Raw genomic sequence first — 16,021 nt, 5'->3', positions numbered from 1 at the left:
ATTAAAAATCAATTTTAGCAGATTTATCATAATGCAGATCTGATTGCTTTAATCTTTCACTTGGGGAGACTTGTTTTCTTTGCCATTACTCAGAGAACAATGTTACATGTGTGTCAATGTGACAGTGAGTCAGATAAACAGCTCAGTGTAGGTGACTCCTCCCCATTGAGTCTGACTAATGGGTTGCTTTGCATCGTTTGTCCACACAGTAGGATCATTGGTAATCAAAGCCTAATCTGCAGGCCATTGCTGGCTAAGCTCACCAGTAGCTAGTTCTGACTGATTAAAAACCTTGTTCTTCTGCAAATAGCGAGCCTCTGTACTCATTCAGTTCCCTCCTGGTATTGCCCAAGCTTGAAGCCTATATGAAATCTGGCCCAGTTGTGTCGTCTGAATAGAAAGGGAGATGTGATGAAAGATGATGAAAACTATTGCCCTTGATTCACGACAAAGACCACTTTGTTCTTAATGCCTGCTCATCAAAGCACAGTCCTGTGGAGACGTTGCAATGAACTGAAGGGCATATTGTGCTGAAGCCCTTCAGTTGAGCTCACTCATGCACTTGAGCCAGTTTTGATCTTTCTCTCTGTGTTATCAGTTCCACATAGATTAAAGGCTACACTCAGTGAGACATGTTTATAATTCTGATATTTATGATGTGATTTCCCTACGTATCATTGACTTGCTTTGTTTATTTTATCTTGTCTAATGCAACATACTATTTAAATCACAAATTAGGAGTTCTTTTACACTGATAGTAGTGGCAGCTATTGTGCAGTTAAGCATGTTACCTTGTCAGTGTTTTTTGACATACTGCTCCTACAAGGCTCTGCAGGACTTGTGCTCCCTCATGTATTGAACCTGCTTTTTCTGTTTTTCTTTGTGTCTCTTTACCTTCATCCACCCCAAATCCTTATTTCAGGCCAGAAAGCACATCTTGGAGATTCACACACGGGACTGGAATCCCAAATTGGCTGAGCCATTTGTAGATGAACTTGCAGAAAAATGTGTCGGTAAGAGAGACATCAGCATATGAAACTATATGCCATATTTGCTGTGCAAGTTTCATGTCATTATAGCTTTTTAACTGGTTGATATTCATGCCCTCTGTGCCATTTGAAAACAACCTTTTATAAAGCCAAAATGTAAGGAAATGAATTATTAACTAATCTTTGTGTATCTGACTCCCAGGCTACTGTGGTGCTGACATCAAAGCACTTTGCACAGAGGCAGCCTTGGTGGCACTGCGTCGCCGCTACCCCCAGATCTATGGCAGCAGCGTCAAACTGAAGCTGGATGTTACCTCCATCATCTTGGGGCCTGGCGACTTCAGCAAGGCAATGAGGACAATTGTCCCAGCCTCCCAGAGGGCCCTGGCTCCTTCAGGCCGAGCCCTGTCCCCCACCCTCAGGCCCCTGTTGGCCAGCTCTTTCTCCTTGGTGCTGAAAGCTCTGCTCCGAGTCTTCCCCCATGCTCAGTGTACTGACAGGGACAACACCCACGGTAGGAATTTGGGACCCAAGGGCCCATGGTTTCAGCTGTATCATTTGTTTTCAGTTTCCTGCTGCTGGCTGCCTTTTCCCCCACCTTGACTCTTGCTCACTTCTCCCTTGCCACCTGTCTCACTTGTTAGTGTGCTTTCCCTGTTGGCACTTTTGTAATAAGGTGGGGAGAAAAAGAAACAGATAATCAAATACTACAAAGTGCTTTGTATTGCCCTCACACACTGAACATAGAATCTGTGGTGAAGCATCCCCCCTGAGCATGCAGAGGTGATAGTGCAGAGATTGGATAACCAGCTATCCTGTGAGCACTTCAATAACCCAGCTCCCACTCCAGTCAACAAAAGAGTGTTTACAGCAGATTAGCCACAATGAAGCACAATCCCAGAGTTGTACTTCTTGCACCCAATAATGACATGAATTTCCCAGGGTGCTGTATCACTCTAAATTCCCATTACCCCCCTAATAATCCAGCTCTTTTTTGTTTAAATTCTCACATTTTGGTGAAATGGCTGCATTAATGTCAGCAATAAGGTTGCTTTGAGGATTAAACTTTGTAGAAAAAACCTTTAGATGCATTTACCACCATTGTTGCTCAGTAATTCCAGGAAAAGTGTAAGTTTTGCATGGCTGTGTAAGCAGTGTTCCTCTCTGTGCCAGGCGGTGACAATCAACTGCTTGAAGAGGACTTGTACAGCGATGACGACAATGAGGAAGGCTCTGCTTCCATCTATGAAGTCGAGCCTACTGCATCCCCAAAGAGTCAGCTCTCTTCTTCTGCAACGCACAGACCCTTCCTCCATTTTTCCTCGTGAGTCCACAGAAAAAAAGACAGTTTTTATGGGTACCTGGTGATAAAGTTGCTATGTATAAGAAAGTAAATTATACAACAAGTAGTTCCGACCAAGCAATCTGATTGCTCAACAAGACATTTAGAATGTGCTCAAATCAGCATGACAGCACGCCTTACTCATAAAAATATTACTCCGCCTTATATACATTTTACTTTGTTGGTCATGGTCGTATAATCGCAAGATTACGCTCGAGGGTGTCCTTTAACGTCATTTGAGCAAAGAGCCTCGGCTTTCTCCATCAGCTGTGTTGGTAACACGGCGCTATAACTTAAAATTCATGTAAACGTTTGCGGTTGCAGAAGCTACATCTGTGTGAGTAAAAAAATACAGCGTCTTTGTTATAATGTGGTTGATAAAAGTAAGCATTTATTTGTGCAGTAGGCTGTTGATTTAGTTCAGAAAGTCAGAGACCTCGATAAAGCATTAATGTCAGCTCAGAGTTCACTCATCTGGGACTAGAAAATCATTTCTGTTGCTAGGTCGTTACTAAGGGTCTGATTATTTGCCGTAGTGGTAAACTCAGTTCCATTACACATAGGAGTCCACTGATGTGACTGATTGTGTTCCAGTTATTAGTCAGACCCCATGTATTTCCATGGAAACGGGAAAAACACTCACCAAATCCTTTTAATTTTGAGAACAAATTGGTTAGTATTGCTTAATGTATTTACAGTGCATAGACAATGGTGTCTAAGTCCACTACTCAAACCAAACATGGAAAAAACATATTTTTAGTTTCCTGTGAGGTATAGACTGAGGAATTTTTAGACATCATGCTAAGCATACACAGAGCATACAGTATATTTGCATTTTCAGACATGAAGCTGATGCAGAATGACTTTTTGTCTGTGTTTATAGGTTTTCATTGTAGTCTGCTAATTAGTGTGTGTTGGACATACATCTCAGCAGAAGGACACCTCTTAATTCATATTAAACACATTATTTCCTATACAAGTTATCAAAAAGTCCAACTGTATAATAAGATGAATGAGCAACAAACAGAGCTCAGAGGCTTCATAGGCAGCACTTGGAGAGATTCCTCAGCTCTGGAGACCACAGCTCTAGATCAGAGGAGAAGATAAAAGTAAAAAGAGAAGGCAGTAAGACATTTCTGAAATCAAGATTTGCAATCTCTGCTTCCATTCAAAAATGGAGAGATGTGAAGTAACTCAAGGACTGGCTTTTCATTCATTGGAACATTTAGTAATGAACCAATTAAGCAGTTATCAAATCTCACATAATAGGCTTGAAATACTGCACTGTGTGTGCTTATGTGAAAGAAAAACCTCTCAAGGCACATATACATTTGTAGATGTAGAAAGGCTTTATTGTCTGGTCAACACATGGCATTAAAACAGCACTTAAAACCTCTGTGTCATCGGTTCTGTGTCTTCCTCAGTGCTCCCAGTGCCAAGGTTAACTGGCCCAATTGTCAGATCTTGTTATCAAACATGTCTGCCACAATTGGAGCTTACACAACTCTCTAGGAGCTCCAGCATACTAGGTGTCTTTTAGGTGGAGTTACACATTGGAGAAATCCTCTAAGAGCGAGATGAAGGCAGAGACCCAATCACGTCTGGCCTGTCTAATACTTGGAAATGTGTAGTGGGATTGAATACAGATGCAGACCTTCAAAGACTGCTGTAAACAGAACCTATGCTGCAGGCATGTTTCCCTGCTGTATGTCCATATGATGGGTACACAAGGGAGGATTTCACTCTTTTACATAATATGGTGGACGTTTGAGGTCAGTTCAGAATCTTAACGAGCTTCTGCTATGCTTCCTTGAACCACTTAATTTGGTGTGTGGCTGATTCTCTTTTTTCGCTGTCAAACTACATCACCTGAGCACAGGGTTTCTTTCTTCATTGTAGTTCAAAAGAAGTTAAGCTAGCCTTTATTGTGTTTTGATTGCTTTTGTTTATCTAACTTGGTCAGAGGTATAATATTATTATATATATATATTAGTATATACACATTAGTATATATATTAGTATATATATATATATATTTATTTATTTGTTCATTAAAAATTTCAAACTGCCGGAAGACAATGTGCAGAGATATCTAGATTTTTACTGGTATATAACATGTACTGAGGTGGTTTTACCTTCATTGGATTTACATTAAAAATGTTTATAATGAAGCACTTGCAAGGTCGTTGAGTTAGCATCAACTGTAACTTTGTCTATCTACATTAGCTTACTGCAGCAAATGATCAAAACTGAAAAGAAAACAATAGGGCTTGTTTGAATGACAGAATGATTGCTGGTCAGTGATCATATGGGGATGGATTCTACACTAACTATGAACTCCCATCTGCTTCTAGCTCTGCCCTCCAACAGCCCACAGCATACCGGCCTCGTCTGCTGTTGGCTGGGCCCTCGGGTTCAGGACAGAGCTCCCACTTGGCCCCTGCCTTGCTGCACCACCTGGACAAGCTGCCAGTGCACCGCCTGGACTTGCCCACTCTTTACTCCGTCAGTGCTAAGACGCCGGAGGAGTCCTGTGCTCAGGTAACACACGTAAACTCTCTCTCTTATACACACACACACACAGAGTCACTGATTTGTGTGCACATTCACACGTATGCACACCCACACAAAGACATTTGGTGTACTGGTGGTTGAAATTTGGAGAGAATAAGCGACTTAGCTTGTACGATAATGTTTTTTTTATTCATTCAGATTTAAGCAACTCTTTGTGCTTGACCTATCTGTGTGGTTGTAGGTTTTCCGTGAGGCCTGCCGGAGCATGCCCAGTGTGGTGTTCATGCCGCATATCTCAGAGTGGTGGGAGACAGTAGGTGACACTGTGAAGAGCACCTTCCTCACCCTGCTGCAGGATGTGCCCTCTTTCAGCCCTGTCCTTATCCTTGCCACTGCTGAGATTCACTACTCACAGCTGTCAGAGGAGGTAGAAACACAGCGTACACACACACACACACACACACACACACACACACACACACACACACACACACACACATGCACACACACACACACCCCTGAGCTGACTTTTTCAGATTTACCTGGAGGTCTGCCTCATGTTTTTTGCTTATTGCTGTTGATGCATTTGCTTCTATTATGTGAGAAGCGAGAGTGTTAACCTGATGTCCTTTTATATAATAGCGGAGGCTGAAGCATGATTCAGAGGTTTCTTTTTTCTCTTATAGTCACAGGTGCTTGTGCAGACACACACAGGGTGTCACTGTCAAGGTCATCAGTCCCAGAGAGTTTTTTATCTACTTTGGCTCCATCTCCCTTTTCTTGTCATTTATCCCACTGCCCACTTTTCTCACTGGGTATCCCCACCCCTGCTCCTTCATCCTTCCTCTTGAATCTATTATTCTCTTTTTTACAGCCAAAGCAGAATCCGACCACCCGCAGAGGGTTAGACTGTAAGGGGAGGGATTGCGATGGAGTGAGGGGAAATAGGGAAAATTGGAGGGGAAAAAGAGACAGAGAAAAATAAGGAGGAGGGTCCTCTCTAGTCAAGCAACAGAAGGGCTTTAATTAGGTCAGAGGGTTGGCAGCCCCATGTCTTCACCCCAGGACACACACACATACACTGTGTCAGTATGTCTGTGCAGACTGTGCAGGGTTTTTTTTTCCTGTTTCTGTTTGTGTATGTGTGTGGCTGCTGTTTTGGCAAGGCCTCCACCCTGGCCATGCTCCAAGAGGCTCTTGGGATGATTCCCTCTCTGTAGTTGACTCATTAGGACTGAGACACCTGGGCTTTTTTTTAACCTAGCTGTAGTTTGATGTTGCCACTTTTTTCTTTTTTTTCCTCTTTTGGTCATTTTTACTTGTCTTTCTACCTTTATTTCACGCCATTCTTTGTTTTTTTTTAATGTTGTGTGGTTGATAGCTCCCTGCAATTCTCTGCTTTGCTTTAAGACTTTTTACTTCACTTAACTCCACAATGTTTGTTCATTCACATGCTGTGTTAAGACATTAAGTATGAAAATGGAAGTAATCACACCCCGCAGACCATTCAGCTGTGGTGTCACCGGGTAGATTGCTATTCATTACATACTAGGTGACTGGCAGAAACTGTGTAGGACTGGCAATTGCTGCTTTCTTCAAATTACCTTTTCTTTGGTCATTGAACACATAGCCATGTAGCATGGCAAATTGGGAAGCACTTGATGGGACCAGTGGTGTGCTCAAGTCAACATGGAGCCAGCATGAGGTTATCAAGGCTGTCCTTAGGCTAAGCAGACTTTCTCCTGTGTGTTCTTCATTTGTTGTCTTTTGCTGCTAGTTTAGTGTTGGTTTGCCTCATTGCACTTGTTAATCAGTTCCTTTCTTAACTTTTTTAACAGTTGCATTGTAAAAATGTTTTTAAAGTGAAACCACACAAGATGCCTCTGTCTGTCCTCTTACCATGCTGGAAATGACAAACACTTTGGAGAGTTATGTGTGATGATGAATGGTTGACAGAAAGATAGACATTATTTCATTGCCCCTGTGCTGGACTGCTGCCCAGACGGTGCTTTATTTACTCTGAGCAAATGCTTCACACCTTGACTCTTTTCACCATTGACATTTTGGCTACTCTGTAAATGAATTGAAGATTGATTTCTCGGTAATATGCTATATTTGAACTGACAGGGTGCCTCAGACAAGCTTTGGTTAAAGGTTAGTAGTTCTAGTAATTGCCACTATTCAATAGTTTATTGATCCATTTACACTAATAGTGATTCTGGTTATCTGGGAGCAAACTGTCAAGTTATGTCAAAGCCTCCCACGACCACATTAACCCAAAAGACCTTTTCAATAAATCCATGCTTTACGCTCTACTGTAAATGATACAACAGACACAACAGCTTTAGTATGATTGATTAATTATCACAGAAAGGTTTCGGGTTTCAGCTAGTTGTGTTTCATACTATACTCAGGCGACCCTAACCAGTCGTCTTAAAAAAAAAAAAAAAGTGTGATATTTTCAAAAATGTGTTCAAACACAGTCTGTGAGGATGACAGATGTACAGACTTCACCCAGCTACTGCGGTTAGTGATTGTCAATGTGATGCAGGTGTAAGTACAAGCTCTGTGTGGAAGTCAGAAAGGGGAACATATCCAGTAGTTGGTCCCACTGAAACAGTGCCCCAGGTTTCCAGAGAGAGTATTATTTGCAGTCTATTTGCTGGAAGAGTGGGTTTTGTTTAGTCTTTGTGTATGTTTATCAAATTTGTTTTGTCTAATAATTGGATCTATTTGCTACAATTTGTTTGTTTTGTTAGATGACAGTGCTTATTCTTCGTCTCAAAAGCTTCATTCAGGCAAGATTTAAGGAGTTTTGGTTTTCATTTTTAGGCACGGACATGCTGCAGTCTTTGGCGCTTTAAGTGATTTGGCTATCTTTGAGAGTGTTGTTTCACTCTCTGGCTCTGAGAACATAGTGACAGCTGCTGTCTCAGCTCCAAACCTCAGCAGGGAACAGGCAGCATCCCTCCCCAGCCAAAACTGACACCACAGGCTTGGGTCCAACTACATAGCATCCCTTCCTCCCTTAACAGCCGTTCACTATGCAGAGATTGACTTCCTTTTTGGTGGAGGACCGATGGAAATTGCTTGAACATGTGATTGTGATTGGAGGGGTGAAGTAATAGCAGTTACTAAAAGCAGAGGGAGATAGTGTCCCATCAGTCTTTAGATTTAGCGCTGTAACACTTTTTGGGATGTGTTTTTTGAGGAACCAGAAGTTCATTGTAAACACATGAAGTGCATGTTGAATGTAAATGGCTTTCACAACACTTTACTACAAGGACATTATTGATAAATCAGGAATCTGATCTCAGTGCTGAAGTGCAAATACATACATTGTAGTAATCAGATAAACCCTCATCACAGTTTTGTGCCATGATTATCTTCTGTTGTTTTTTAACAGCTAAGACAGACCATGTTCATTATGCACAATAATATTTTTGTCACTTATGGGTTATATCTTCTCAATTACAGTGCTAATGTGAAAAAAACAACTTGTCAACACTAGCTAACTAAGTGGAAGAAACTTCTTAATTTCACCTGATAAAATCTTCCATTTAGGCAGACAGTGTTGCTGAGATTTGTTTTCAGAGTTATGTCAAGATTTGGGCCTTTGTTATGTGAGCACCTTGTGGGCAGATGAGGAAGCAATAGAGCATTTCTGCTGAATTACAGTGCACCTATGCTGTCAGTGTGTGTAAGATGCCTCAAGCTTTGTAATACTCATAAGAGCCATGGCACAAATTATGGTATCCCTTGTGTGAGCTAACACAATGCAGCAGATCTGAAGTAAATGTTTCCAGAATCACAGTACCTAGTCCGACAGTGCAGTTAATTATGAAAAATTGGGTAGAAAATCTTTCACAATTCTTCCACAAATAAGTGACACACAATTGTAGCCACTGAGTCAGAACTGTGACTTGATTAAAACAAACAACAACAACAACAAAACTCCAGAAACCTCCCACAATACTAACACGCACATAACAGTATTTTATATTAAATAGGGAAAATGCGATGCTCTTAAAGCAGTGCATTTTTACATGAGTGGCCATTTATCCTCAGCAGATGTAAACCATGCATGACAGAGTGTGAAGTAATCAGCAGGAAAGTCGTTTGTACCACAATCATCTGTCACCACCCATTTTCTGTTGACTATCTGTGTCCAGGTCACAGTGACCGCAGGCTAGGCAAGGTAGTCCATACTTCCTTCTACCCAGTTGCATGCCCCTGCTGTGTGTTATTAGTGTGCCCTGTGGTCTCCTCCCAATTGGACATGCCCAAAACACCACCTCAGGGATCGGATGCATCCTGGAGGCATCTGAATCAGATGCTTGTTCTACCTCAGCTCACTCCTTTCACCTCCTGTTAACGTGTAGCGGTTGTACTGTGAGCCCCTCTTGACCACTTATATCTGCACTTTCACTCTTTCGTTCACTACCCAAAGCTCTTGACCATAGCTGAGGTTTGGAGCATAGAGCAAATGGCAAATTAACAGTTTTACCTTCAGACTCAGCTTCTTCTTCAGCCCAGTGCAGCATCTGCTTTACTGCTGACGCTGCACCAATCCGCCTGTCGATCTCGTGCTCCATCTTACCCTCAGTTGTCACCATCTGCGCTTTAGTGTTCACATTATTGTCCAGATGTCCTTACCAACATTTTTCTTGTGCTTTGTTTATTTCAGGAAGCTTACAGCACTTATTTGTGCCATCCCATCTAATTTCTGAGAACACTATCCTCTTTAGACTAAGGTGATTCAGGACGGTGTCTCAGCTATAGCTGCTTTTATGTGGATTGCAGGAGGAGCTATTCACCCAAGTTGTGTTTTACTGCCAACTCATAGTCTGCCTGCATCAGAGATTTTTTTCTTCAGAAAATTGAGACAGAGTTGTAGTAAAAGGGCAGAGTCAGACAGTCTGACAGGGATGTTTTTAGTCTGCTTTTAAGCCAATTTTAGTAAAGAATTGATCATGCTGGGAGAACAGGTGTCCAGTTTTGTTTCAGAGTTGCTCTAGTCAGCCAGACATCCCCAATTTTCTTTGTACATCTAGTTTTCTTATCCATACCCCATCCCACTTTCAAAGCATTCATCTATCCACACGTATCTGCTATCCCTCCCTGTGTCAACACCCCTGCAGCTCTTATCATGATGAAAAGTACTGAGAATCATTACCTGCTGTGTGCTACATACACTTTGACTGTCTCTGACTCCCCTACTGTCTCCCTTGTTTTTATTCCATTCCTCGTTTTTTCCCCTCTTGTGAAGAGAGAATGCAAAATCCAGAGAGAGAGGGTAAGAAAGAGAACAGAAAAAGATGCAGAGAGAAAGCGAGAACAAACATGCCATGGGTAGGGGAGAGGATCGATGTGAAAGACAGATGGGTGGAGATATAAAGTGGAAAGTAGGTGCTTAGTCAGCAACAGGGCTTCCCATCGGGAGCGGCCTTGAGCTCCATCACAGAAGTGAACTGGGATCTTTGAGGCCCCCTGTAGCCCCAGTACAGAGGCACACCAGCAATTAAAGTAGCTGGAATATGGCTTATGTATATTTATGTCAATACTTTGTTTTCATTTATCAGCTAATTATAAAGATGAAATAAAATGGCAACTATGGTTTGGGGAAAAATGAACAGATTACTCCCTCACTGCTGTGTACAAAGTAAGTTTGTGGATGTAAGCTGAACTGTGGGTAGTTTTGGGTAGCTGTATGTCTGTAGTCCTAGCAGTATGATATAGTTGGATGAAACCCTTGCTTTCCCACCCGGTTGTAGGCTCATGTTGTACCTCCCAGTTATTGTTTTGGCCATAAAAGCTGCTGGTGAATTCCTCTACTCTATGAGACATATTAGAAATTACTTTAACAGTTAAGTATCAGTGTTGTTCTTGTGGCACTTCTAGATTAATGGAAGTAAAATTGTCAGTTTTTTTATGGACACAGGCAATGTTCCCTCTAAGCTGCGCGCCTGCGCAATCGCGCACTGCTCCCGCTTTCTCCGTGCACAGCAAAACTACGTAGCGCATAAAATTACAGTGTGCGACGGTGTGCATGTCTGATGTTGCTCACAGTGGTCCAAGGAATTCTCATGGAGTTTGTGTGTATGCTCAGACACATGAAAAATTAGGGGGAACATGGACACAGGTGTTGTAACTGTATCCAGTACTGGCTCTTACACATAAGCACTGAACATACTAAAGATGAAGACCTCTTACCTTCTGCACAATTCATATCTCAAATGTCTGAAAGGTTAAATACGTACATCTGTGTACACACCCTTAAAGTATTACAAAGTATGTTTCTTTACATCTGGATGATTTACACAGTTTGATCAGGTATCATCTGTGCTAGAGCTGCAACAGTTAGCTGATTAATTGATTAGTCAAAATTTTTGCAGCTATTTTTTTAATCGAGTCATGGTTCAGCCGAAAACTGCCAAATATACAGCTTCTACAATGTGAAGATTTGCTGCTTTTCTCTGGATTTATATCATTGTAAACTGAGTGTCTGAGGCATTTAAAGATGTTGCCTTGGACATTTTAACCTCTTTTTGTGTATTCTATAAACAAAGCAGTTAATCAGTTCATTGAACAGATTGACAGATTTAATAATAATGATTATAGCACTCATTAGTTGCAGCCCTAATCTGGACTCTAATAAAAATGACTTAAGACCTATTTTCTTTTTACTACTGTTTGGAGTAATTTGATATAAATTTCATATGTTCACAAAGTCCTAATCATCCAAGCAGCGTGCTTAGTTTCTGCTGTGCTCAGTTGTGCTGCTACCTCATGTAGAGCATGATGAGAGCACACACATCAGTGACACTGTTTACTCAACAATTTAGTATTTATAATTATTATGCTCATTTTCAGTTTGTGACAAACATAAATTGTAGTAGTCAGTTGAATACAGTGGGTGTAGATAGTGGAATGAAATTGGAAATTAGTATTTTCAAAATCTGATAAATTTTAATACAGGAGTTTAAAATGAAGAAATTAAAGTAGATTTAATTTACTGCCCAATGAACAAAACCTAAGAAGGAGGACAGAACCTGAAACATAAACTGTAAAAGGTGCCATGCTTTAACATTCTATTTAATTAGAAAAGTGGTTGAATTTGAAGGGGCTAACATTATCTGGTTATAGTTATTTATACAACTCCCTCATTGTGTTTAATACAGGTGAGAAGTATTTTCCAGAGGACCTACGGGGAGGTAGTAACGCTGTGCCCTCCAGGAGAAGAGGACAGGAGGAACTTCTTCTCTGACCTGCTGCTGGTCCAAGCGGCCAGGGCTCCACCACGCCTCAGGAATACAGGTACTTCTTGTATTCACTTATGCATACAGATACAGGATGATACAGTTATGACTCATCTCTGCTTGTCAGTCCTAGAGGGCAGTGTTGTCTGCATGCGCATCTTTCCTTCCTACCTCTGTTTCCAGTCTTTCCCACAGCCCTTTTTACATTCAGTGGAAAGTAGAGGATGTTATGTGATTGGTATATTTGCAAGATCCACCTCTGTGTGTACACAATTCACATTAGCACACTGGATTTAATGATTGTCATGTTCAGAATCAGTTTAATGTCATTTCAGATTGTGGGTAGAGACAAACAGATGTAAGATATTTGGGCTGGTGTACAAGTGTAGCCCAGTGTGAAGCCAGTATTTTCCTGGACCCCTCTATCCCTCACCCACATCAAAATCAGGCCCTGCCACTTCCCAATCACATCCCCATCCACCCTTCTAACTACCTTATGTCATTGCCTCAGTCCCCTGTGTTCCCTAGCCTTTCGTTCCAGTTCAATATGAGAGAAGTGTCCACCCGGGCTTTCAAATGGAAATGGTGCCTAGCATTCATCTGCTGATTCCTCATTGATGCAAGGCAGGGGTCCCTCGCTTTACTTGCCTGGTACTCTTCAGGGGTTCCTGCCTGACTAAGACTGCAGTCTGACTTCCAGCAGAGAGGCCGGCAGAAAAGTGGAGAGAGGAATTGCTATGAGAGGACCTGCCTGCTATTAGCCATAATTAGAATCAGGGTTTGGATTGCTGCTAGTGAGTGAAGCGGCCTAAGGTGCTGTGGAGCCTTCCTAACGATGTCTGCAGATGCCTTGGGCTAAGACTGGTGCCTTGGGAGAGGATATCTGCTTGCCTTGCTTCATCACTCAGTCATTGGCCAGAGGCTATTCCTTAGTGTATTTCAAAATCTGTGTTTGGGCAGGAACGTAGCTCTATTTTTTTCTTCAGCTGCAAGAGTCTTAAAACAAGTGTTTTTTTCCTGGGGTAAGTATTTTTTTTGTTCTGTGCCCGCAATGGTGTTGAAAGGAATAGGTCAAGGATCAGGATTGAGATGCGACTATGTGGTTGTTCCTGTCCAACCAATGTGCTAGCATTGTGTGTATCGTTTTAGCTTAGCTGGTTGTGGTGATTCAGCCTGTAGCGGAGGTCTTTGTGTTTTGTTCAGCTATGGTCAAACACACTTTTCACTTTTAACTAGTAAAAACTTCAGTAAAAACTTATTTTTACTTCTCACTTTTTTTCCTTCTCTCTCAATAGAGAGGTGTGAAGAAGTACTGTCAGTGGCAGAGGATCCAGGCCCCAGAGTCCTGTCAGCAGAGGAACAGCGCCGCCTGGTTGAACAGGAGGAGAACACATTACGGGAGCTCAGGCTCTTTCTCAGGGACGTGACCAAGCGCCTGGCCACTGACAAACGTTTTAATATCTTCAGCAAGCCAGTAGACATTGAGGAGGTAAGGACTCATGGAGAGACATTTCCTGGTATCTGAAAGTTTGACAAAGCCCATTTGTAAGCCTTTTATCAAAATGAACTATGCGTTTGTGTGTCAGGTGTCAGACTACCTTGAAGTGATTCGCCAGCCCATGGACCTGTCCACCGTCATGACCAAGATTGACACCCACAAGTACCTGACAGCGAAAGACTTCCTGGTGGATATTGACCTCATCTGCAGTAATGCTTTAGAATACAATCCTGACAAGGACCCTGGAGGTGAGGAAATTATATGGACATGTTTATAAAAACAGATACTATGCATAAATACACATGCAATATAGCAATGAATAAGAATGCATTTGTGCACAGTTCACATGCTTGCTCTCCAGCAGACAGTGCATCCATGTACATGTACACAATTATATCACCAATCTTCCACAACTAGAAGAGTAGCCTTTTTTTGCTTGGTCAAGTATACCACAGTGCTATCTCTCCATTAACCCACAGATTTTATATTAATCAAGCTTCCCATATAGCCGTCGGTAGGAAAGCTAATCAGTAAATTTTTCCAAAACTTATAGAAGTCTTTTTTAATGCCAAACTCATTTATATCTGTCAATAGACAATACCCATGAAACTTTATTTATGGTGGCACATAACAGTCCCTTGATAGTAAGTCAGCATTGGACTATCCAAGTATGACCATGTGTTTCTGTATTGTTGTGATCCAGTAGGCTGTGATTGTGTGAGTATCAAGTAATTAGATTTAACACTTAATGACTTATGAAGAGGGCTTCCAGGCAGTAAAATTGCAGAACCTCAAGATAGTTTTCTTCAACGTGGAAATTCAAATGAAGTAAAATGCATACAGGCCCCTCTGAAAATAGCATTTCCACAGTGTAATTCATGCTCTGTAGCTGAGGAAGGCTGCATATGCATGAAAATTTAATTGTGTCTCTTTTCTTGCAATTTGAACCAGCTTTTACCTCATCCTCCCTCTGTTTTCAGGACCTTTTCCTAAGTCGGAATATGGGCTTTATAATGAGTGCTGGAACATTCATGTACACACACACACACACACAAACAAACAAACAAACAAAGAGGCCTGTTATTGACAAGAGCTTTACAAATAATTTGGATTATATTTATTGTTTAAATGGGGTACTTGTTTGCTGGCATGGCACAGGGAAATGCCTGTGTAAAGATAGATACATGTTTATGTATCCACAAAAAACGACATGGAAAAAGTTAAGAAGAGCTTGTTGCACAAAAGAAAAGAAGCACTTCCTGCAAGAATAAAATCCTCAGTAGCAGTACCAGTAATGTTAATTGAAAGCTGCACACAGTAGGCCTGCTTCAGACCATTCAATTGATGTGACCATTTTAATTCTCGCCTTGTGTGTTTAGCTGCTTCGGTTCCCTCGCAAGGATATAGCTGCCTGATACTAATGGGAAGCAATTCTCTGCCAGCCCAAATGAATAAATCATATCTCTGTCTTTGCAGGCGAGGGCCTGGGTCATTTGTTGGAATGCAGGGTCTACAAATGATACACTAAAGGGGAAAAATGCAATTAGGCAGTTTAATAAAGAAGACTAACGAAGCCTCTTGCCTGCTCACCCAAATGCTTGGCCCAGGGAATATGGCCCAGATCCTGCACAATTATGCTGCTGGGAAAGATCTACACTAGCTCACAAAGTGCTGGGAAAAAACCTCATTATCCCTCTGTGGTCTGGTTCTCCTTGTCCTTCATGCTGTCTTTATCATTTCATCCTCCATGTACAATCATGTTGGAAAGAACACGTAAGCAACAGTGTTGTACATCAGTGCGGTCTTTTCTGTTCTAGTTGGGGAGGTTAGGCAGAGCCCATAAGGGTACTGATGAGTTCTTGGCATTCTACCTGGCCTTTGACACCTCTTTCTCTGAGAGGCATTTTTGCCCTTATGATTCACTTGCATACACACATGCACAATCAGTTGAAAAGCACACAGACACAGAAATTGCCTTCATCGCAATTAGGCAGCCATCTTCCAATTAGACAAAGGAAGCTGGCATATTGTGACCCCTCTGCCACTCTCTGCCTGAACTGTTCTCCCTCTGCCTGGCGTAATGAGAGATGGTCTGTTTACAGCGGCTATGCTTTTGGCCTGCCTCTTCAGTTCAGTCTTCATTTTTCCTCCAGTGGTTGCAAGAGCATGGAAGAAGGAGGATTTAATGATGCTGTCACACATCTAAGAATAAAGAAGCTCAAGTGTTACAAAGGTGTAAGGAGTGGACATGTGAGAGAGAATTTCAGTTTCTCTATACAGTATACTGTATGTGTCTGTATGTGTATGCACCCACTTTTGTCTTAAATGGGTGATACCAAGACTTTCTTGCATGTCTGAATTCTTCCCGTTAACATTTCTCCCCAAAGCCAGCTCTATCCTTTTATTCAAGCTGTGAGAA

General features: G+C 41.7%; 1 protein-coding gene across 1 annotated transcript in view; it reads left to right on the top strand.

The window, feature by feature from the left end:
- atad2b (ATPase family AAA domain containing 2B) overlaps positions 1–16,021 on the top strand; it is a 69,755-nt gene that overhangs the window by 7,688 nt on the left and 46,046 nt on the right. Inside the window, 8 exon segments of the mRNA XM_018696193.2 lie at positions 923–1,013; positions 1,192–1,503; positions 2,163–2,313; positions 4,686–4,872; positions 5,087–5,272; positions 12,027–12,162; positions 13,400–13,593; positions 13,691–13,850. Coding sequence (XP_018551709.1) covers positions 923–1,013; positions 1,192–1,503; positions 2,163–2,313; positions 4,686–4,872; positions 5,087–5,272; positions 12,027–12,162; positions 13,400–13,593; positions 13,691–13,850 — 1,417 coding nt within the window.

Source organism: Lates calcarifer, linkage group LG7_1 (assembly GCF_001640805.2).
Source record: "Lates calcarifer isolate ASB-BC8 linkage group LG7_1, TLL_Latcal_v3, whole genome shotgun sequence".
NCBI lineage: Eukaryota > Metazoa > Chordata > Actinopteri > Centropomidae > Lates > Lates calcarifer.
Note: the sequence above shows the minus strand (reverse complement) of the source record. Positions and strands in the feature narration are given on the sequence as shown.